Source organism: Phoenix dactylifera, chromosome 6 (genome assembly GCF_051530095.1).
Source record: "Phoenix dactylifera cultivar Ajwa chromosome 6, Ajwa_hap1_PhDact_Kaust_v1.1, whole genome shotgun sequence".
Taxonomy (NCBI): Eukaryota; Viridiplantae; Streptophyta; class Magnoliopsida; order Arecales; family Arecaceae; genus Phoenix; species Phoenix dactylifera.
This window is the reverse complement of record NC_143195.1, coordinates 2,954,760-2,978,816: the sequence shown is the minus strand read 5'-3', so window position 1 is coordinate 2,978,816 and position 24,057 is coordinate 2,954,760. Positions and strand designations below refer to the sequence as shown.

General features: G+C 38.6%; 2 protein-coding genes across 2 annotated transcripts; one reads left to right on the top strand and one right to left on the bottom strand.

The window, feature by feature from the left end:
• The first annotated feature begins 2,036 nt into the window (after positions 1-2,036).
• LOC120110897 (NEP1-interacting protein 1) lies at positions 2,037-4,332 on the top strand. The gene is made up of 5 exons (XM_039126846.3): positions 2,037-2,361; positions 3,056-3,234; positions 3,500-3,583; positions 3,674-3,841; positions 3,946-4,332. The coding sequence occupies exons 1-5, from the start codon at positions 2,205-2,207 to the stop codon at positions 4,081-4,083; spliced, it is 726 nt and encodes a 241-aa protein (XP_038982774.2). The 5' UTR covers positions 2,037-2,204; the 3' UTR covers positions 4,084-4,332.
• An 8,501-nt stretch (positions 4,333-12,833) lies between these two features.
• Positions 12,834-22,204, bottom strand: LOC103703819 (protein CHAPERONE-LIKE PROTEIN OF POR1, chloroplastic-like). Its single transcript, XM_008786825.6, has 3 exons — positions 21,784-22,204; positions 14,464-14,824; positions 12,834-13,225 (listed from the first exon to the last, which is right to left on the bottom strand). The coding sequence occupies exons 1-3, from the start codon at positions 22,150-22,152 to the stop codon at positions 13,050-13,052; spliced, it is 906 nt and encodes a 301-aa protein (XP_008785047.2). The 5' UTR covers positions 22,153-22,204; the 3' UTR covers positions 12,834-13,049.
• Between the last annotated feature and the right edge of the window lie 1,853 nt (positions 22,205-24,057).

The window sequence follows — 24,057 nt, the reverse complement described above, 5'->3', positions numbered from 1 at the left end:
GCGCCCTTTGGGCGAACACCTTCTAGCCGAGCGCCTCTATTTGGCGCTGTCTCTAGTCCGCGCTTTCTAGTTGAGCGCTTCTCTGGTCGGCGTCCGCTGGTCGGCTCTTCCTATCCGAGCATCTCTACTTGGTTATTTTGATTGGGCGCCTCTTGGCGCTCTCTCTCTGGTCGGCGCCCTTTAGTCGAGCGTCCTCCTGATCGGCATTCTTTGGCCGAGCATCCTCCTGGTCGGCGCTCTTTGGCCGAGCGCCTTTCCGGTCGGCGCTCTCTAGCCGAGCGCCTCCGTGGCGGTATGACTTGGGGTTTTTTCCCCAACAGTACTTGTTAGAAGAGGATCGGACTGAGCTGGGTTGTACCTTAAGGATGAGATCGTTGCAAATCTGCATGCAGAGGGTAAATCACATTCTTAGAGCAGTGTATATCACACGTCTTGATTCATGCAAGCTCTTTTCAATCCTCTGATTTTATTCTTGTAGATTATTTCTTTATAATACCTTTATAAAATAAAGATATAGCAGTTTTTAGACAAAATATTTTTTCAACGGAGAGCACAAGGAGGAGGAAGAATGGGATGGTTGCAAGGTGGCAGGCAACAACGACAGTAGGGAATGATCAAGGAAGGCTGATGTTTGTGAAGGGAGGGAGGGAGGGAGGTTTGAGCTGCAGGACTTGCTCTAGTCCAGGCTGAGGTGCTTGAGGACATGGTGGCTGGGTAGGCACTGGTGATGAGGTCCTCCATGCACTCCTTGTGGAGGTGGGTGGCGTCGCGGTGGGAGCGTCAGATGTCATGGATCCTATCTTCAAGTCTACCAACCGCTTCCCCTTCACCTCTCTACTACCCTCACCATTCACACGCCACAGTCACAATCCACGCCACCGTCATCATGTCCATTGTCTTCACCTCCCTCTCTCTTCTCCATTCCTCCCATGTTACGTTCTGATTATTCTGAATCATCAGTGTATATATGAGCCACTAATCTGTTTATGTTATAGTAGCTTGTCATTTGTTGTTCTTCCCAAAAAAAAAAAAAAAAAACTCTGCTAATCCCAGTGGGAAGGGAATTAAAAGAATAGGGGCCCAATTTTTTTATCAGGCGACAATCACGTGATCATGGTTCCTAATAGAGATAGATGGATGGATGAACCACATTGCAACGAAGAAATAACTAGGACTAAAATGTTTGCCTTCCAAACCTGAAAGGGTACCGGTGTAATTTACTCTTCTTATTATTATTGTTTGGTAGGATGATGCCAAATACGGAAAAAATTTAGATATTTCTTTGGGTGCACATGTAGGGGTTGATTGTGGTCCAACATTTGTACTTGTCAATGAACTTGTTTATACTTATAAATTTTGTTGATTTATGTGGCAAGAAATTTTTTTTTTGTGAAGAAAAACATTACAAGAAAAAAGTTGTCACACTATTGGTTCGTAGGTAACGTAGCAAGCAGCAAAATTAGGTGCATGCATTGACCTCAACTAAAGATCTAAGAGGCCGAGAACCAACTACAAATATATATATATATTTTTTTAGATAAAAACGTCTACTCATGTCATATAACTCTAACGTGAGTACATCCTGCCAAATCACGGAAAAGTAAGAAATACAAGAACGAGGAACATCTGATGCAGACGTTCAAAGAAACTTCCCGAAATACCGGACGACAAAGGAGGCGACTCAGTCTGCTGCCCTGTTTACCTCTCTAAACACGTGTGCTACCTGAAAGTCGCCCATCATTTGAGCCATCCTGTGAGTCTTCCGGATAAGAGGATGACCATCATCATACCTATCCGCCCTCCGGATTCAATCGATCATCATAGATGAATCTTTCTTGAGGTATATCTGCTTGATATCAAGTACCAGTCTCACATAGAATACACCCTTTCAGACTGTCTGTCCTCTTCCACAGTCATCTTCATACGAAACGACGGCCATCCAAACAACTTGAAAGGCTCTCTACGGAGTTAGAGGGTCTCATAGCTAAAATTAAAAGTCTCTGAGATTTCCAAGGCACATTAAAACTACAATAACTGCGCGACTGGTCCCTTTTTTCTTTCCTCTACTGTATCCCTCTTCTTCTTGAAGGCTCCTTTTCTCCTCCTCTTCCTCTTCTCCTCAGCACTCTCCCTTCTCCCACTTCCTATAAATCTTTTGCAATTCCTCCACCATTGCTTAATTCCCTCTCAACTACCCCTTTAACATGGATTTGTTTACTTCTTCTACTCCACCATCTTCTTCTTCCTTTACTTCTTCTTCTGGGATCGGTGGAGAAAGAGAAAGTGGCAGCTACAGCTCCCTTGTTTCTGAGATGCTTGGAAGGGTGATTTGTGCCATAGCGACCTGTGTTTTTGCCATAGGTTGGTTTTTTTCTCTCTCTGATGTTCTGCCCTCCAATTTGTTCTTTGTAATGGTGTCTGGCTAGTTAGTCCATCTGTGATGAGATTTTTTATGAAGATGGCAGTGTTCTAGAGGTCTCTTTTGGTTCTTTGTTTGTTGTTTCTAGTTTATCTGTTGACTTGTTGGAAATTTCTCTGGCATTGAAGCAAGAAGAAGGTGATGAAGTTGAGCTCTGCTTCTTTGGTAAAGTTGGTTCTCTCTGTGTATCAAGTTTTGATTTCTTATGTGGGTGTTTGCCAATTTTCTATGGGTTATACGGTTTGCTTGTGCGATCTGATTTGATATTTTGGATAAAGGGCGGGCAATGCTCATGAATTATTTCAATGAGATAATGAAATGAACTACACCATATTTGAAACCCAATCATCAGAATGACCGTACCAATTGATCAAAAAATACACATGCGATCTTTTTTTTTTCCTTGGTTGATTTCATGATTATAGTTTCATAAGGCCTTTTCTTCCCAACTTGCTTTGTTTGCCATTTTCTGGGTTTGTAATATTGTTTTTTTCCCCCCTCTTTTCTTCGCCTGTTAGATTTGCAAAAGTTTTTGCTTTCCAATTACTTTTTGCAGAAGAGGAGGTAAATGAGACTTGCTACAAATTCTTTGCAAAGCATTGGCTGATAATTGTTTTTCCTTTTGTTTTGGTGTAGTTGGTTCATTCATAGGGGCTGTCACAGGTTCTTTGATTGGCCTAGCCACCGAAAGTGGTTTATTCCGAGGGGCTGGAATTGGAGCTATTTCTGGAGCTGTTTTCTCAATCGAGGTTGTCGAATCATCTCTTGATCTCTGGAACTCCAATGAATCAGGGATTTGGAGTATCTTATACCTGGTAAGTCAAAAGCATTCAAATGAGTCTTTGGAGAGCTAAAAGGCTGAAATTATCAAACATTCGTAGGGAGCAACCTATTACCATCTGCAAACTAAGTAGCTGCATTACTCCTCTAATTCAGCAACAGACAAGGTCTAACATTTTTCAAGTCCTCCTTTTTATATTTGAGAGAGAGCATTGCTTATCTCATACTAAAGCCTCACAATAGAAGGAAGATTGATTCAAAGCCATGTTAGATATTTTACTGTAATTTGATTCTTAACAGATGGACATTGTCTCTAGTCTTTTGAGTGGAAGGCTTGTTCGAGAGAAGGTTGGACCAGCTGTCCAAAGTGCAGTGCAGAGTCAGGTATCCACTTATTTGGAGATGAATTCTAGCACTTGAAATAAACTAGCTGTTAAATTATCTTGGATAATTCTGGATGTTCTTTGAGTGAAGATGAGTGCCCTGGACTCACCCTACATAGAGGTTCCTGATTTCTTTGAAACTGGAGACCCGGTGGGCATGTCGAAGGATTCTGTCGACAAGCTCCCAAAGATTGAAATTACTACAGATAACAATGTGGATGCCTCAGGTGACAGAATCTGCTGTTCGGTATGCCTGCAGGTTGCAAATTCCTCTTTGTAAATTATTTGGATGCCCAATAATTTGATTGCGTGTTAGCTTCCTAATTAATTAGTATCGTCTAAGCGACTGGATTTACTTTGTAGGACTTCCAAATTGGAGAGACAGCAAGGAGCTTGCCTGAGTGTCGGCACATATTCCATTTACCGTGCATCGATAATTGGCTTACTAGACATGGTTCTTGCCCTCTGTGCAGGAGGGATATTGAGATCCTTTCCCTGTAAACGAGGGTAGATGCTTTCTTTGCAACGTCCATATAAACAAATATGGTTTTGAATCTGTTTTTATTACAGACAAGTTTATTTGTGGTTTAACAATTTTTAAAAGTTTTGCCTGCCATCTGTATCAGCTAACTATTTCGTGTATAATTTGTTGTTAATATTTCCCTTCTTAAAATCAGTAATTGTATAAAGGAATGTAGTGTCGTGTGGACTGCAATATCTACCTTAAAGAGAATATTGTGTCAAAGTAAATGTTGGATAAAACTGTGAATTTTGTAGTTAAAAATGATTATATGACAGGAAAATTAGGGACTGTATCATTTGAATTATTGGAGAAACTGCCCAAATTGCATGCCCATGAAAAAATTATTTAAGCAGGTTTCAGCAAATGTGTGGCTTGGTTCGATGCTGAAGTGACAAGAAAGAGGGGATAAATGGAAGTTGTGAGGAAGGATTAGAAAGAGCCACAAGATGATCCTTAGTAGAAATTAACGACGAACAAAACTTGTGCAAGTCGAACATGGATAGCAAGTCCTGTTAGTGTTAAGCTTGGGTGATGGCAGAGCTGTTTCACAGTTTGGATGCCACAATCAAATTTTCCTCACATTTTCAGCTGTTTCTGTCCTGAAATTTTGTAGTTCTTCTTGAGTTATATTTATGCACTTTGCAAACCAAATTCTAAATAACTGCTCAAGTAAAACTTTGTCTGAAAAATTAATTTTATGGACCACTCTCCATGGCATCATGGTCGGCCATGTCTGAAAGACTTTTCAACTTGACATCATGGTATGGTTGAGAACTGGACGTCCTACCGAATTCATGATTTTTTACTTCCATCTTCTTGTTGGGTAGTCCATAAATCCACCTGGCCGTCTTCTTCATGACAGGGATTGCTGATAATGATAGCAAGCCAAACTTGTTATTTTCTGATCTTGATTTCTAATCTTCTGCTTTGCAGAGTTGCAATCATATTTCAGGCATAGTTGATTGACAATCATATTTTGCTCTACAAGCAGGCATATCTTGATGGCATAAATCCATCTAAAATTATTAAAGCAGGTGTAGTTATTTAATGTGCACGTGGGAATGTCAGTCTCTCCATATTGATGAGTTAATGCATCTTCAAGTTGCAACTTATATTTATATATAATTTCATTTTAACTATTCTAAGTTTGGATAAATAGGGTACAAGGGGAAATGGGGGAGGTCCCATTAATAGCATGCAATTAAGAGCAAGGATTTAAGACAAGTGATGCAGCAGAATATTAGTAGATGGAATCTGCCCTTGTACAAATGGTTTAGGAGAATTATTAGATTTGATATAGGTATTTTGATTACTAAGATTTGAATAGGATTCAGAAGCGAGATTTACTATAGTAAAAGCTGAGATCCACAATAGTAAAAAGCTGAATCACATGCTAAATTTTTAGGGGCTTAATTTGCTTTATAGTGGATGATGAGATGCTTTTTTTTTTTTAATTGGATAACTTTTCAAATTTTACAACATGATGTCATCTCATTAGAATGCAAATAATCATGTCCAAATTTTTATCATTTGAGTCTTGAAATTGGTCGGTCAAATTGATCCTGTATTATTTGGGTTTCTTGATCCTGTATAAGTACTCAGGATCTATCCAGCATATAATCGATGTGGGATTAAACATATACCCGTATGGGTCTTCATATACTCATCCCGTTCAAGCCTTGACGTCCTCGTCAGGTTAAGGGTTCAAATCTATTCAAATTTAATCACAAACACCACGATCGGTCTGTGATCAGCCCTAATAGAATCATGCTGCAGTGTCCCCTAGTCCATATAGGTTATAGGCTGGGTCCGCTCTGATACTATTGAAAATAATTGAGGATCTCATCCAAAAAGGCTAGCCAGAAAAAAAAATTTAAAAAAATTGGTATCTCGGACATGTGCTCCATCACTCCGCACCCAGGAACTCAAACTCACTAATTGGTACATTGAAAAGGAAAGCCAAGGTCAGAAAACGCTTGGGTTTCAAGTGAAGACTTGAAGAAGATGGATGAGCTACTTTGGCATGATCTAGATTCCAACCTGAAGTCAAGCTCTTTTCGAGCATGGAAGAAAGATGCAGGAGCACAGCTTGCAAATTATATTTCTGGTTGTAATTTAGAATTTCAATGTTTTATTTTGAGGTACAAATTCTTATTTACTTACTTGTAGTTGATTGTCATTTAAGGAATCTAGTTTGATTGTCTTTTGGTATGCTTTGTGTGCTTACAAAGTTGTAGACTAGGAAGTTGTTTTGCATTCTTTGTGAAACTTGACTAGTGAGCCAAGGCCGGCTCGAGCCTTAGGCGACTACCCCCCAGCTCATGGAAGGCCCCGCTCTGCCCGTGGACTCGTGAAGAGTCTTTTTTTTTTTTTTTGCCTGCATAGCTTTAAGCTTTCACATCCGAAAGCTAGCAGGGTGACGAGCGACGGCTATGCCGCTACAATGTGTCCCCATCTCCCCGACGACAGACAACTGAGATAGGCTACGGCCTGGGCGACGGGCATGGCTACAAGCCTACGTAGCTGAGACAGCAATGAGCATTTCCTCCCTCCTTCTCTGCCGGTGCTTTTTTTTTTTTTTTTGCTAAACGGCTGAACCTTCCGTTCTTCTCTCCCCCCAGTGCTTCTTCACTTCAGTTCTTCGACCCTTCCCTAGTTCCCTTCTCTGCCGACAGCCGGCAGGTTCGACCGTCGACAGCTTGAGGGTCGACCGCCCCTGCTTCGGACTCTGGAATTCGGATCTCCTCTCCAGCTCTACTCGCAGTCCTTGGCTCCTCCGACCTCCAGCCTTCGACCTCCGGGCTCCGGCTCCTCGGCTCCGCTCTAGCCTCTAAACTTCTAAAGGCCATCGTCCTCCTCCTCCGGCTCCAAGAAGGCAAGAACCCGGCGAGTGGCGAGCCGCCGGCCGGATCTCCTCTCTAGCCCTTGGGTCGCCCCTGCTCCGGAGTCCAAATCTCCTCTTCAGCTCTCCTCCTCGCCGTCCTCGGCTCCTCCGACCTCAGGGCTCCACCGCTCCGCGGTGCCGGCCACGTCGACTCCTGTGGAGTAATTGAGTATTCCCTAATTGATTTTGATGAGTACAAAGCATTTTGAGTATATCTTATGTTGTTCTAATGAATTCAATTTAGTGTTTCAGGCAAATATATGTGAATTTCTGTTTCAGTGCCTCGAGCTTTGGTTCAAAGTTATTTTGCTAAGTATTGGACTCAAATTGAACCAAAGTCTGCATCACAAGTCGACTCCGGAACTTTGCGAGTCGACTCCGGGACACTTAAAGTTTCTTGCATAAACTCGAGTCGACTCCAGGACTATCCGAGTCGACTCCGACTAAGAACAGACAGAAAGACAGAACGATGAATTTTAGACCCTGTTAGCAAGTCGACTCCAAAAGGTTTCGAGCCGACTCCGATGCTTGGCAAGTCGACTCCAGATGGTCCCGAGTCGACTCCAAAGGGTAACAGACAAAAAGACAGAACGATGGATTTTAGACCCTATTACCGAGTCGACTCCAATTCTTGGCGAGTCGACTCCCAGAGGAAAGCAGTCTGAAAAGGCAGAGAATCAGCTTTCGGAGACCCTATGAATGAGTCGACTCCAAGTGTTCCAAAGTCGACCCCCAAGATAGTCGAGTCGACTCCAGTAAGGTCCGAGTCGACTCCAAGGTAGAAATGTTCAAAAGACAGATAATCAATTTTTCGGTCTCTGAGAACGAGTCGTCTTCTGAAAATATCGAGTCGCCTCTCAAGTCAGCCGAGTCGACTCCAAGTAAACTCGAGTCGACTCGAGGAAGAAAAACAGAAAGTTGAGTTTCTGGAATCTTAAGAACGAGCCGACCCCAAGTGCCCGAGTCGTCTCCAGCTGTTGGCGAGTAAACTCCAGTTTGGTCCAAGTCGATCTCAGGACGAGGCATACACTTTAATTCAAATCTGGAACAGAGGGCGAGTCATCGCCAGTAAAGCGCGAGTCGACTCCAGTAACAGCCGAGTCGACTCCAGATCGTACGAGTCGACTCCGATCCCAACGGATACATTATCAGATTGTACAGACGGATCGAAACAGCTCCAAATCACTCTCTAACGGCTAGTTTTCGAAAGGAATCACTTAAATAGCCAGAGTGAACAGTAGTAGAAAATAGGAGAGCTATTCTATCTGAGCATTAAAGCATTTCAACCACCAAGAGCTTTCGTAAAGTGAATCCAAGAAAAAGAAGGAAGAGGTGTATTCATCTCAAACCAAAAAGTGCTTCCTTCGCATTCAAGGCTCTACTACTGTTCTCTATCCTTTGGCACATTCAAGAGGAGACTCAGAAATCGAGAAGCCCCCACTTCCTCATCTAAAATCTGTTTGAGGGCTTCTAACTCAACTTTGTTTATATTGTCTCACACTTGCTTTTTTGGAAGCTTTCTTGTGAACTATAAACTCTTCTTTTTGAATACTTGATTCAATCAGGGGATTGAATCAAGGATTGTAAGGTTTGTTGGTGAGCCAAAAATAAAACCAACGGTGTAAGGTTGTGGTTGGTGAACTGGAAAAAACCAACTGGGTTTGATTGTGAACCCGGAAAAACAATCGAGTGGTTCTAGTCGGTGAGCCTGTCAAAACCGACCGAGTTCGTTGTGACCTCGTGAAAACAACAAGTTGGGTTGTGAGCTTGTAAAACAACCGGCTGTAATCCTAGGGATTATAGTGAACTCCCAAGTGCGGCTTGGGGAGTGGACTTAGGAGCAAAAGTTGGCTCCGAACCACTATAAATCTTTCTGTGTTTGTATTGCACCTTGTCTCTTTCACTCTCTTCACTCAGTGCATCTAGTGATCTAACTAATTCACTTGCAATATATTTAGTTAATCACTCACCTTATTTTTAATTGATCAATAATTAATTAAAACCCAATTCACCCCCCCCCCCCTCTTGGGTTGTCTCCTTGGGCAACAGCTCCGCTTCAAAGTCCACCATCCTCCGTTAACATCCCAAATCTCAATTCCCAGGCAGTGCTGCAGTGGTGAGCGTATCTATTGACTAATCACTAATTACTATTTCACATGGAGTTACATAGTAATTACTATTTCACATGGAGTTACGTAGTAATTACTATTTCACATGGAGTTACATAGTATTTGTTATTTTATTATCTAATAGTTATGTGAGCACCGAGTAGTTGTATATGAAGAGAATTTCTTTCATATGCCATCAGTTTTTCTCTGAGTTGTTGCTATTGGGTTATTGCATTTAATGTTATACAATAATGGAAAAAACCAAGGAAATATATGGCCAACTGATTAATTTTTTGGTCCAATTGATTTTGATTTAGTCAAGTTAGAGACACTACAATTGATTTTTTTTAGTCTAGTTGTAGGTTGGTTGTGACTTCAGCGGTTCAGCCTCTTCTCGCCGTCAAGTTCGGCACTATTCAACCTCTTCTCCCCGTCAAGTTCGACACTACTTGTCGGAACTTGAGTTCGTTTTTTTTTGACACAATCAAATTTTATCATTTTTAACTTTTTTATAATTTAATTTGTTTGTGGTGTTTTTTTAATTGCTTTGTTTGATAATATTATTTTTAGATTAAAATGTCTAATAGAAAATATGAATGTGGGTATGAAAAACTCAAAAAGAAAAGAAAAATCGATAAACTCATTTAATCTCAAAAAGGAGCTCTAGATAGATTTGTTGTCACAAACAAGAAAAAAACCATATCAAATTCAACTCAGGAATTAACAACAGAGCATGCATCTGAAATAGAGTTAGAAAATGACATAAAAAGAATGAAACAAAATGAGATTGACAACCAAATTCATAGTAGTATTCAAACATCTACTGAAACAATATCTAGTGAAGAGCACAATGAAGAATCAGATAGAGATAGGATAAACAAGAAAAAAGATTATGAAACTATTTCTATTCCTACAAATTTATATGATCCTGGTCAATGGAAAAATATTGATACAAAGTTGAGAGATTTAATAGTAGAAAAAGGTCCGATTAGAGATTATGATCTTCATTTTCCTAAGGAAGAAAACAATATACACTTCTCTATGATACATTACATTCGTAAATTACCTAATGGTGAAAAATATGATAGAAGATGGTTAGTGTATTCGAAGGATTTGGATAGGATATATTGTTTTTATTGTAAATTATTTGATTCAAAACCTAGCACGAGTCAATTAGTCAATGAAGGAACTAGAGATTGAAAAAATCTAGGTATCAAGCTCAAAAGTCATGAAATAACTAATGAACATATCACTAGCATGAATAGGTGGATTGATTTACAAGTGAGATTGCTAAAAAATAAGACAATTGATAAAAGTCTCCAAGAACAAATAAACCAAGAGAAGGATCATTGGAAAAAAGTTCTATTGAGAATTATTGCTATCGTGAAAAATCTTTCAAAAAATAATTTAGCATTTCGAGAAAAGAACAAAAAGATCTATCAAAGCAATAATGAAAATTTTTTAAGTCTTATTGAAATAATTGCAGAATTTGATCCAGTAATGCAAGAATATGTTTGACGCATTCAACATGGTGAAATTCACAATCATTATTTAGGTGATAATATTCAAAATGAATTGATTCAAATATTAGCATCTAAAATTAAAGCTATAATAATTAAAAAGATTAAAGAAGCAAAATATTTTTCTGTAATACTTGATTACACTCCTGATATAAGCCATCAGGAACAAATGACCTTAATTTTAAGATGTGTAGATACTTCAACAAGTCCAGTAAAAGTACAAGAATATTTTTTAGAATTTTTAGAATTAGATGATACCTTTGGAAAAGGCTTTTTTAATGAACTTATAAATATAATAGAAAAACATAAACTTGAAATTAATGATATAAGAAGACAAGAGTATGACAATGGGTTTAATATGAAAGGAAAACATCAAGGTGTATAAAGAAGATTATTAAATATAAATTCTAGAGCGTTTTACACACCATGTGGATGTCATAACTTGAATTTAGTATTATGTGATACTGCTAACTCATGTTCTGAGACTATATCTTTTTTTGGAGTGATACAACAAATTTATAGCTTATTTTCTTCTTCTACAAAACGATGGAAAATTTTACAAAATAATATATCCATATTAACTCTTAAACCCTTGTCACAAGATACGTTGGAAAAGTCGTATTGAAAGTGTCAAAGTAATTAAAAACTAAACTCCTAAAATAAGAGATACTTTAGTTCAATTAGCAGAAACTAATGAAGTTCCTAAAATAAAGAGTGAAGCCACATGCTTAGCTACATATGAGACTGAGAATTTTGAAGTCTTATTAGGCATGAATATTTGGTATAATATATTGTTTGCTATTAACTCAATTAGTAAGATTTTGCAATCTGAAGACATGCATATTGATGTTGCTATAGATCAATTAAAATGCCTTCTTTCTTATTTGAAAAGTTATAGGAAAAATGGATTCATGAACGCTTTGAATTTATCTAAAGAAATTACAAATGAAATGAAAATAGAACACACATTTCGTGAAAAACGTGTGATCCGTAGAAAAAAATATTTTGATGAAAATAGTGTTGATGAGACAGAAAGATCAGCTAAAGAATCTTTTAAAATTGATTACTTTTTATATATAGTAGATCAAGCTATTTCTTCAATTCAAAATAGGTTTGAACAATTTACCATATAGAAAAATATTTTTGATTTTTTGTTTAATTTTAGAAAGTTAAAATCTTTGAATGAAGATGATTTGAAAAAGTGTTGTCTTAATCTTGAAATCTTTTTAAAGCATGGTGAATATTCTGATATTGATGGTCATGATTTGTTTTCAGAGTTAAAAGTTTTAAAAGAAGTTTTACGAACAGAAACTAGTACCCCTATTGATACTTTAAGTTTTATAAAACAAACATATTCTTTTCCAAATGCATGCATTGCTTACAGAATATTGTTAACAATACCTGTAACAGTTGCTTCTGCTGAAAGAAGTTTTTTAAAATTAAAGTTGATAAAATTTTATTTGTGGTCAACTATGTCACAAGAAAGATTAAAAAGATTAGCTATATTATCAATTGAAAATAGTATTTTAATGGATCTTGAGTATAAAAATTTGATTAGTAATTTTACATCTCAAAAAGCTAGACGAGTTATTTTTAAATAAAATTTTAAAGTATTTTACACTTATTAAAATTTTTTCATCATTTAAAAAAAAAAAAAGCCTCCTCTAGTGAGTTCGCCTTAGGCCCCCAAATGTTTTGGGCCGCCTCTGCATCCATGTAGCATCTCCAGCAAAATATCTGAATAAATATTGCAAAATTTGGATATGTAAAATATCGCTTTTTTACTCTCTCTCTCTCTCTCTCTCTCTCTCTTACTCACACACACACACACACACACACACACACACACACACACACACACACAAAACTCACGCATACGCACATGCACGCACGCCGGGTGGGGGCTGGTTGCAACGATGGTCATTTAGCGCATCTTAGCTCTACTCCATTTCAAAAATGAAAATAAAATAAACTTAATTCAGTGGTTCTGGTACATGATATCAAAAAGATTCAGGCCAAATATATTATACTTGATTGACAAATCATTGACAACAATTCTCTAATTCTGGTTCCAGAAAAGAAATATAATCCCCACGAGCTAAAGCTAATGCTATTAATATCCATCATTTCAAATTTCATGGTCAGCCACTCTCCCTCCCTCGATTACCTTTGCAGGAGCTGCTTCAAGTAAGTTCTCAAACTATCATGGATCAAGATTTGATCCATAAAACCAAAACTGGTATAGATGAATGAAATTTGTAAGTTACAATCAATGCCCAACTTAAAAGACAGTATACAATGTGTAACCGTGACCACTATACAATTTGCTTCACATATTAAATACATTTTAAGTCACCATGGATTTTGCTGAAGCATAAGTAGGACAATTGACATTAGTTAATAAATAGGACCAGGTACAGGATCTTTTTAACCTATCTCAGATAAAGTGACACCAATAACTGTGAGAATAGAATAAATTCACTTACAATCACTGCAGGTGAATGGATGCCAAAAAAGGGCACTATATCCACCTGCAACCATTTCTCGACCACTGATCCCACCACTGCACCCACAGCAAGGCCCCCCACAGCAATTATTGTTGCTTTTCCTGTGAAAGAAGGTCCAAACAATTCATTCACACATGAGGAGAAGCAAAATTGTGCATAAGCAGCTTCAAAAAGAATGTAGCATAATGATGCAATCTTTTTTTTTTTTTGAGAAGAGAGTAATGATACAATCATGGCATCTCATATTTTTGATTAGGAGAAAATAGCAGGTAGCAAGCAGTAAGCCTTTAACAGGCTTGCAACCAGTACCCCTTCCCGCAATCTTATGTATCGACTGGAGCTCAGCATATGTCATCATAGAATACAAGGTTATCTGCCGATGTACTCAGCATTCTAAAGTCCAGAATAAAAGCAATAAGATATGAAACATTTTAAATAAACAAGTAGAAAATATTGACAAATTAGATCTTGTAGTTACCTTATACTAGCACTCTCTTTCAAATATAGATTTAATGCCACGACTACCAGAAGTTTTTTTAATAAGATAACTCAAGATCATGAGATCTTGTCATTGATATATGTAACTAAGCAACCCAGCATTTTTCTAATGATGGTCATGAAAAAAGCTTTGGAAAATCTAGAAATAACTGAGGTTGTGGCTATTAGTCGAAACTAATCGCAAATCAGGATATGTAACCCTATGGAAATAGTTGGAAAATATTTGCTGGTTATGGTTCACTTGATTCCTATGACAAACTCTTAAAACTTGTTGACCATGTGGACTAATAAATTCGTTAATCTTCTGTTTACTGAACTAGTCCAAATTTCATCCCACTATTGTTATGTCAATTATCTTGAAAATAAAAAATTCACAAACACTTTGACTATCGATAGGTTTCTCTTTTATTAGCTACTGAAATGGTGGATCAAATGTAAGCTGCTTAGTAGCTGCATGAAAATTTTCACATACTCATATGACTAGTCCAAATTCGTTAATCTTATGTTTACTGAACTAGTCCAAATTTCATCCCACTATTGTTGATGTCAATTATTTTGAAAATAACAAATTCACAAACACTTTGATTATCGATAGGTTGCTCTCTTCTTAGCTACTGAAATGGTGGATCAAATGTAAGCTGCTTGGTAGCTGCATGAAAAATTTCACATACTCATATGATTCAATGCACATGTTTTTTCTGATCTGTTTTGCAGCATAGCAGTTAATTTATATTAATATTGAAGCATGATATCCACATATTTACAACATGAATCATATATGCAAATTTATGTGTTATTTAGCTGAAATAAACAGGAAAACATAAACTGCCAAGCTCCTTACCTAGGCTAATGCTCTTCTTGGTCAAAAAGTACAATGAAGCTCCAAAGCTTGTAGCCAAAATTATCCCAGGAACATCGGCCCCAGTATATGTCCCAGCTGAAGATGTGGAGGTACCATTAACAAATGTGAAAACCATCAAGGCTCCATAAACCCCAGCCTGTACACCCAAATTGCCAGTAGATGGAGCTTCAACCGAAACAGGAACATTCTTGACTGTTGTCTGTAGCCATTTTGGCATTGCACCTGCTCCTGCACTCCTAACAGGTTTAACATCAGCATACAGGATCCTATTATTTACAACCTTCCCAGCCCTGCGTTGTGATAAACTCTGCATGAGCAACATGTCATATGCAGCCTCAACCTGAAACAGAAAAATCAACATGGTTTCAGAGATGACTGCATAAGAACAACTGGCATAGGAAAGCCATGGAACACAATTCTAAAGAAATTTTACATTATATACCAACAACTTTTATCCAAAATAAGATATATGTTTCGGCTTTACAGATCAGGATATGGTCCATCAAAGTTTGAGCATTCTTCATGATAGGCTTTCAACCTAACATCAAGGCTTTGAAATGCATGGTACACCGTACCGGCCCGAACCAAGTGGTACGGGGTGTATCATATTGTATCAGTTTGGTACCGATATCCAGTACGGGTGGCGTACCGATAACTCGTACGCCAAAAAAATCTTATAGCATACCGTACCGACACTGTGCCAGTGTGGCACTGGTACGAGATCCGGTACCAAGACGGCAAACGTTACTGAAATTGATGAGATTCCTAGTCTATGTAATTATGGGAGCAAAGGGGCTTGCGTGAAACACTAATGGGAAGGAAACCTAGCATATAAGTTACATCATTCGACTTCACATAGTCAAGGGATAATGTTAAAAGGTTCCCCTAGATTTTTGAAGAGCCTGACAAAGAGGTAAGAAGGTTCAGAAATAGCGAACCTCATTCATCTCTATAAAGCATAAATAACAAACAAAAGTGCCAAACAAAAAGATAGACAACTTCTAAGAAAATTTGATGGAAAGGTGGGTTGGATCTTAGGAGAGGCAAGTCAGGGAACGAACGCATAGCCAAATCTGCAATCAAAATTTAATTCATGATGTTCAGCATTTAAATTGGTACAGATGCCAAGTTCTACCTTAATGTTGGCATAAATTGTACCAGAGACCAAGGTATGCCGAGCCGGTACCGGTAGGCGACCGAGAGACCAAGGTATGCCGAGCCGGTACCGGTAGGCGACCGAGAGCCGCATACCGGTCGCCTACCGGACCGGTTCGGTACTGGTCAAACCGCTACCAAACCGCCAACAGCGTGCGCAGCGCTCTGTGGCATTAAAAAAAAATAGCCACAGAGTGGAATTTACCCGAAGGCGTACCGGTGCGAACCGGTACAAAGCGGCACTAGACGGTTCGCACCGGTATGCCCTTTTTACCGCTCGGTAGTGGCCGAAACCATTTTCTGCCGCTGTACCGAACCGGTACGGTACGAGCTGAACCGGTCGGTTCAGCATACCATGCCAGAGACAACATACAACCGTCATTCAAGGAAAAATAAAAAGGAACTACACAAAAAGAAATGAAGAATACAATCAAAATGATGCATCGTAATTCCCACTATTATGCTCCGACAAATACAAAAACTGAAAATAAAATATAATCTTTTCTTTACCCATCTCCTTTCTCACTGATTTCGGATGTCAAAATCTAAAAAATCATAAGGATACCTAAATAAAGGCAGTCACATAAGGATACCTAAATATCATAAAGGCTGTCCCACAAGGATACCTAAATATCATATACGAAGAGTTTGTGAACTGATTGTTTAATCGGTTAAAAAATAAAACAGAAATTTTGGACAAAATGACCGAATTTCACAGCACATTTCTTAGATGGCCATCATATAGACAGTTAATACATTCAATGAACACAACACAAGCATCAAAATCAAGATGGATAGAGTTCTCTCCAAAAAATTTTCTAAAGATACCTGGGTCTGAATTAAATAAAAGGGCAAAATTGCTGTGGTTAACCACCATAAATTACACGGAGCACATAAGACAGTGTAGTAAACATGGATTCTGGGTATCCTTTGCATTCCTTGAGTTGTGGAATTTATACTTCTATGCCAATCATACGGCCTTTGCATCATATAAATACTTATACAGGTCATACCTCATAAACGATTTTTGAGAAAATGTGAATCCTTCCACAGTTTTCTGAATAACATGCTAGAAGCACTCCCCTTGGCTTCATGTAAGAATTTTCAGAGTGATCCAGAGATTAAAGCTTCTGTTTCTCATCTACATTGCTTGATATGTAGGTGATACAATACTTGAAATTTGGAACTTGACAAGCAAGGTTATAAAGGATGTTGATAAATGATATCCACTATGATGGGGCCTGAGCAATATATCATTTTTATTTCATTACAAGGGGCTTGGATCCTCACATGTAAATATAACACATGCATATAATATATATAAAAATACAATATGAGATATTTCTAATACCTCGGTAAAGGGTCATCTGATCATGTCACACCCCAAATTCGGGACAATATGGCCATGCTACCGAGGGGTACAACCCACGATAACACGAAGCCAAACATTTCATTTAACTTCCAAATTCATATCAAACAAAATATAATAAATAAAAAGACCAATTTCATTATCCATTAAATACAACCAATACTGATTTAGAGCGTCTAAATCCAAACACAAATACCAAACCCATAATTCTCAATATTTAAAAAATTATTAACTACAAATTCATAGTCAATTTAAAATACTAAAATTCTTCTACAAAATCGTCAAGCTTACTAGCGCGAACTCTAAGCCTGGACCATCCTTCATTCCTATCGACCATATTCATCTCGAGAAAGAAAAATAAAAATAGAGATATATGAGCGACACAGCTCAATAAGTAAATCTTACTCTACCTTACTAGCTCAAACATAAGTTTTTTCATTTCAATGCATCATTTAAGAAAAGTAATAGATATTACAAAATAAAGCATTTCGTAGTACAGTATATTAAAACAAGTTATAAAGCCAAATATGCATGCATAAATCATTCATATTTCATAAACATGATTCCAAAAATAAATTTATAAATCATCCCTCTGCCATTTAGCCATATCATAATTTAAAATATTACTCACAAATATTTATGCTACGGTCACTTTATACTTATGATAGGGCTCGTGTCCATAATCGATAAAAATTGTTGTTTCGTATGCCAACTTTATATCCGCCGTAATGGCGTACTGAGCCGTAATGGCAGTGGATTGGAACAGTTCTGGCCTTCAAGTCGAGAAACCAACAAAAGAGAGAGAGAGAGAGAGAGAAGGAAAGAGAGGAAGAGAGAGGGGGGGAGGGAGAGGGAGAGGGAGCGTGGTGGACAGCCGATGGAGGTTGGTGGAGGGCCTAGGAGGGGTACGGAGGGGTAGAAGAGGGGCTCTATCCTTCAGTTTTTCTGTTTCATTCGAAACAAGAATCCCAGAGGGGGCCACTTTTTAATGTTGAAGAATTTAAACAAAGTTGGCACCCCTTGCCGACTTTACTTAATATTTTCAAAATATTTTTTTATTTTTAAAAAATTAAGTAAAAATAGTAAGAAGGTTGCTGACTTTACTTAAATAATTCAAAATAAAAAAGGTCCTCCTTTCAGAACTCCTATTTCGAACAAAACAAAAAAGCTGGAGGGCGGAGCCCCTTCTCTACCCCTATGCGCCCCTCCTCGATCCTCCGCCAGCATCTGTCGGCCGTCCGCCACCCTCTGTCCCTCTCTCTCCCTTCCTCCCTCTCCCTCTCCCTCTCCCTCCCTCCCCTCTCTCTCTCTTTCTTTCTTCCATTCTCCCTCTCTCCCACCCTCTCTGTCGTGTTAGGCTGCACTCCGCTGGCCTTCTCCATCCCTTCATCTCTCCCTCCCTCCCTCTCTATCCTTTCCTCTCTTCTGTTCTCTCTCTCTCCCGCCCTCTCTGCTGTGTCGGTAAGGACCTAACATAGAACAGCATAGGGGCATATCGAACTATGCTACTGGACAACCGCTAGGTGCCTAGTATTGACACAACTATCCTTGCTACTAATATAGCATGAAGACAAAGTGAGGACTACTTATAAATCTATATGAAAAGATCACTAGGAAGTCTAACACAAAATTCGGCAATATCAATGCACAAATGGTAGTCTGTTTTTTTATTGAAGCAATATCTAGGTGATATAGGATGGGAAACCAAGAGGATTGCATCAAATGGAGCAGTAGAAAGTCCAAATATGCATTTTTGAACAGGAGACTCAAGAGGAAGAGCGTGTTCATAGGGAGCAATCCTGAAGTAATAAGGAGGAAGAATCAAAAGAGGTGCAGGAGCAGCAAGGGTGGGAGAAAATATGGAAAAGACTTAAGAACAGATGAAGCATAAAGACACTTAAGACAAAAGATCTAAAAGAGAAATTTTTTAAGCAAATAAAGTAAAAGAAATCAGATGCTTCAAGTGATGAAGACCAAAAATATCCTGCCTCAAAGACTCATGCAAAGGTCAAAGAAGCAGCATCAAACATCATAGCCAACCCTACCTTAAATTGATGGCTAAGCATGAGTGCATGGAGGCACTTAAATGTTTTTAGTGTTAGGATGCATTGTAGGTAGCAGCAACTTCAAAAATTCACCACAAATAGCATGGAAAGAATTTTAGCATGAAAAGTTCTCCAATACAACTTGCATCACCTTAATCGGAGGTTGGATGAGAAAGTTATAGGCAAAATAAGGAAGCTCCATTCGGGCAGTCTGAAGGCTGTGAATCGAGATGGTAGGAAACCCACCATCGAAATAGTTTGGATGGAAAAAACTTGTCATTAGTTGGATTTTTGAGTCCGAGTCAATTTGGGAGTACTCATATGGCAATTAGTGTGTGTTCCAATCATATCCAGACGCATTTAGGTCATTGTCGGATGGTTTTTAGCATCTAGAAGCATCTTAAGCGTGGAATTTGCTTTTAGAAGCCTTAATTAAGTTGTTCTTCAAGTCATGGTTGAATTCCAGAGGCTCTCACAAGTTCTAGTCAATATAAGGGAACCTAGATCACTAATAAATACATTAAGTAACCTCCTCTTTTGCATCATATTGAATTGCATTGAAATTTTTTCTTGGTGGTGTGACTTCGCCTCGCTATGGTGCAACTCCATTACAACCTTCATGTGACTCGAAGGCTCTTCTTCTTCCGGTGCAACACCAAAAGGCCCTACGTGAAGCCAATTCAATGTTGGTGGATACACGAGAAGCTCAGTGAAGACTGATGCGACTCTAGTTGGATCAAAAGATTTGGTCAGTAAGAGTCCAACTAGTTATCCTTGTTATTTTGTTTAGCCATTGCCTTCTACATTAGCTTATCTTCTTTGCTTTCTGCTTCTAGATTAACCTTTTAGTTAACTGATTCGTTTCTGCCGATAAGCTCCAAGTACATCATAGGAACTACAAAAATTCCCGGAATTCCTTTTTTTGGTCTATCTACATTCCAGGAAATTCATACGCTCCATGGACAGAGCAAAAAGTGGAGTGTTGGTCAGAATAACACACATAGAGTTAATGGTATTTCATAACTAATAGATTGAGCAGCAGCTCGTAGACCACCCCTTTTAGGTCAATAGGAAGAATCTTATCACGAATGAAGACAGACCAGCCTGAACAGACAATCTTGGTACTTAAGATGCAATTCCCTTTTTGGAAAGTGCTAATTGAGCCGTAGATTGTGAGTGAGCTTATCATTATTATTTTTTTTGGTTATTTTCTTTATTTTTTCCTTCCAAAAGATAATATCATTTTATTTCTTCTCATTAGAAAATTTCTTTTCCCTTCCGAGATAGGAGAGGCTGTGTTTGCATCCTACTAGAGTTATCCTTGTAGTATTGAGCATCCCATAGGAATCCTTGATCCTATGCTTCTGCAACCTCTAATTAGTGAAACCCCTTTGCTTCCGCATGCTTACTCTGACCTTGCATAGCCAGATCCCTAGCCCTGTTGGTCCTAGCATCATCAAGATACGAAGACACCAAGTAAATGGTTGCAGCGACATTATTCTTTGGAGGTATAACCTAGAGGGAAACACCTAACAGCTTAGGAGAATATAACCTAGAGGGAAACACCTAACAGCTTGGGAGGCAATGATTCGAAAGAAATGAAATTAAGTTTAAACATGCAATATCATAAATCTCAACAGTTTACAAGCAACCAAAATTGGATTTTCAGCTCAGATCAAAAGCAGATTTGTCAATGGAGGGGATAAAGTGCAATCTAAGTCACCTAAAGGTGTGAACATGCCTTGTATGAAGGTCCAATAAAACAAAGACACACTTATAGAGAATGCACAATGCAAGATTCACGGAGGAGTGTGGTTAATAAGGTGACTTTAGACAGATAGGACACATAAAAGAAGAGAGGTAATGCACAACTAGCATAAAAAAACTGTCAACATCTGTGAACAATGCCTTTTTATATATGTACTTGAAGATGAATATCCTAATGAAGGGTTCCATAAAGGATGACAATTTCATAAATCATAAGAAAGAACTACTATAAAAATGTAGGGCCTTAATGGGGAGGCTGATACAGGTTCGACTCCATGGTAAAGTTCCAATAAAAGAATTAAACATGAGGAAAACATGTCGTCATGAACGATCAAATATCACGATTTCATACCGGCTTTGATATTCTTAAAAGTCTCCAATGTTCACTTTTCTAAAACAGAGAAAGAGAAATTTTCATTAAAAAATTGGATCCTTTAAAGGTTCAAGAAAAACTACAGGAGAAAAGACACTGTATCCTCCTAAACAACTAAAATTGGATGATCATATAAACCTCGAAAATACAATGAACAAATCCTAATGATTGACACATGAATTTCCAATTTTCAGCAGCCATGTTCTACACTAGACCACTACTCAATGCCAAAGATTCCCAAAATCCCTGCTTTTAAGAGGTAATACATGAGATATTCAAAAAAAAAAAAAAAATCATCGCCAGTAAGTATTAAAATCGCCTCAATCATCCCTCCGTGAGACCCAGCAACCGAAATTTCGACCATATGTTACTTCCAAAAGAACCCTAACACCCAAAAGGGTAAATAAAGAAAACACAGAAAGCTTTGCATCACGTTATCATCTATCATCGATTCATCACCAAGATTACTATTTTCCGAACCCATGAGTCTCAAAACCCGAACCGAATTCAAATCAGATCACATGTGTAGACCAAAAAGAGCCCAAAGATCGAAAAGGATATAGAAGAGAAGAGATGAAGGGGGGACCGACCTGGGCGACGGCCTCCTGGTCGTCCTTGCAGGAGGCGAGGACGGCGTTCTTGGCGCGGAGGATGTCGTCGAAGGAGGCGCCCTCGGAGACGCCGAGGAGCTTGAGGGCGCTCTCGACGGACATCTCGAACGGGGCCGAGGAGTCGTCGGCCCGCGACCCGGCCTCCGGCGGGGGCGGCGCGGTGGCGCGGAGGCGGAGGAGTGGGAGAGTCGTTGCCGCCCCCCAACACCTTCTCCTCCGCCGCGACTGGAGCGTCGTGCGGTGGTGCGGCGCGTGCCTGGCGGAGATGGCGGCGGCGGCGGCGGCGGCGGTCGGCGTCGAGGGGTTCTTGTGGAGGATCGTGCCGTTGAGCGAGATAGGGGCTGCCATTCCTTTTTTCCTCCTCTCTCTCTCTCTCTCTCTCTCTACCGATTTTTTTATTTTGTGGGAGCAAAGATATTGGAAACAAGTGAGATGACATCATCGTATCATCTTAATCATTATCACCAACGACTTTAGATATTTTGATCCAAAAAAAATAAAAAAAAACAGCTTACCATGTGTGAATTCTTCCATTTTGGTGGAAATGGTTCTTTGCATCTCCCGTTTATTCTTTGCCACGCTCTATTGATTTCTTGCTAAGGTCATAGTTAGTTAATAATCAGTTTCTTTGTCAACTGAACTATATTTTATATATATATATATATATATATATATATATATATATATATATATATATATATATATATATTTTGTTGTGCAGGCAAAATTATTAGTTAGATTAAATCTACCAAGTCAGCCATAGGCTAGCCAAATAAAAATTCACTTATTTTTTCTTTCAATGTTGCTTCTTTAAAAATTAACTGTGGTTAATCATAATTAGAGGAGTTAAAAAAAATATATTCAAGCACGAAACCTTCTTCATCCCTCATTAGGTAAAAAAAGAAAAAAAAAACTTGTCCATCCCTTATCTCCTCCTTGGAGAGTTCGAATCACGAGCAAACTTACTTCTCAAGTTTCAGCTTCAAAGCACTATTCACTGATAACCAAAAAAACTAAGAGGACTGGGGAGCAATTCTTGTAAATACCAAGATTTCGAGCTCATGGGTACTCTGCATCTTGCTACTGCGAACCTACTTCTCAAGTTTCAACTTCAAAGCATTCGTTGATAACCAAAAACCTAAGAAAAATTGTTGAGTATTCTTGTAAATACCAAGATTTCAAGCTCATGGGTACTCTGCATCTTGCTACTGCCACCTTTTAACGACACAACTAGTCTCTAAAGAAACAATCTCTAGGAGCACAGTGCCCATGGGAAACTCCAGCATGCCACCCAAGAAGGCTACCTCTTATTTTGCAAACAAAATATACATCATAAGTGCACAGAGTCTAACAACATAGCCAAGCATGCATGTCCATGTTCCTTTTCCAGCTGCATGTAATTTGAAATCCTGTAGCACTTCAGAATTAGCAGGCAACTCTTTTCCAAAGTACCTCACTGAATATTAGCCCACAGCCAAGTGCTTTTGTGTATCATTCTTTTCTAGCCAAGCACCATCCACCATGGCCATGAGTGTTCACTTCATACTATCTTTGCTTAGACCAGTAAAATTTTCAGGTTGCTGTAATGAAAAATACTTTTTTCTCCTCATTTTCGGAACAGTATATGACTCCATATTCTAAATTGATAGACAGTCATATCTCCAGTCATAGCATGTCACCCTTCATAAAAGCCAATTAGATTATATGCCAATAATTCTTAATGCATTGATAAATAAATGCATTGCCTGCGGTTGCTTAACACAGACATTGTCGATGTCGAGGCCAGCTTCTCCTGAAAATATGCAATAGCAGTATGGCATATCAAATTCACAGTGAACTTTGCCAGTTGCCACAAACTCCAATGGAAAATAACAGTGGAAGAACACAAATTCTAATATTAATCCAATAATCAGAATGGATTCTGATCACGATCTTGTAGAATAAAGATCACATCCGAACAGCTGAACTACCTGAAATCCAAACTTGTAAATCCCAGTGTTGGCCTGCAGAGTCAACGACAGAGATTCAAAACATTAATAATTTCACACCTTTTTTGTGCATTATGCCAATTTTTGGCATGCAGCGACCTGAACAATTTGGAACTTTGGTAACCTCAGCAGTTTCCTAGAAAAAAGGAAAAAGAAAAAAAAAAATCTGCTTTTGGAGTTGAACAAAACCATTTTTGCTTTAGAAGGAGAGAGGCATTTGTAACAATAATACACCTATTTGGTTGCATGTAATTATCCCACATGA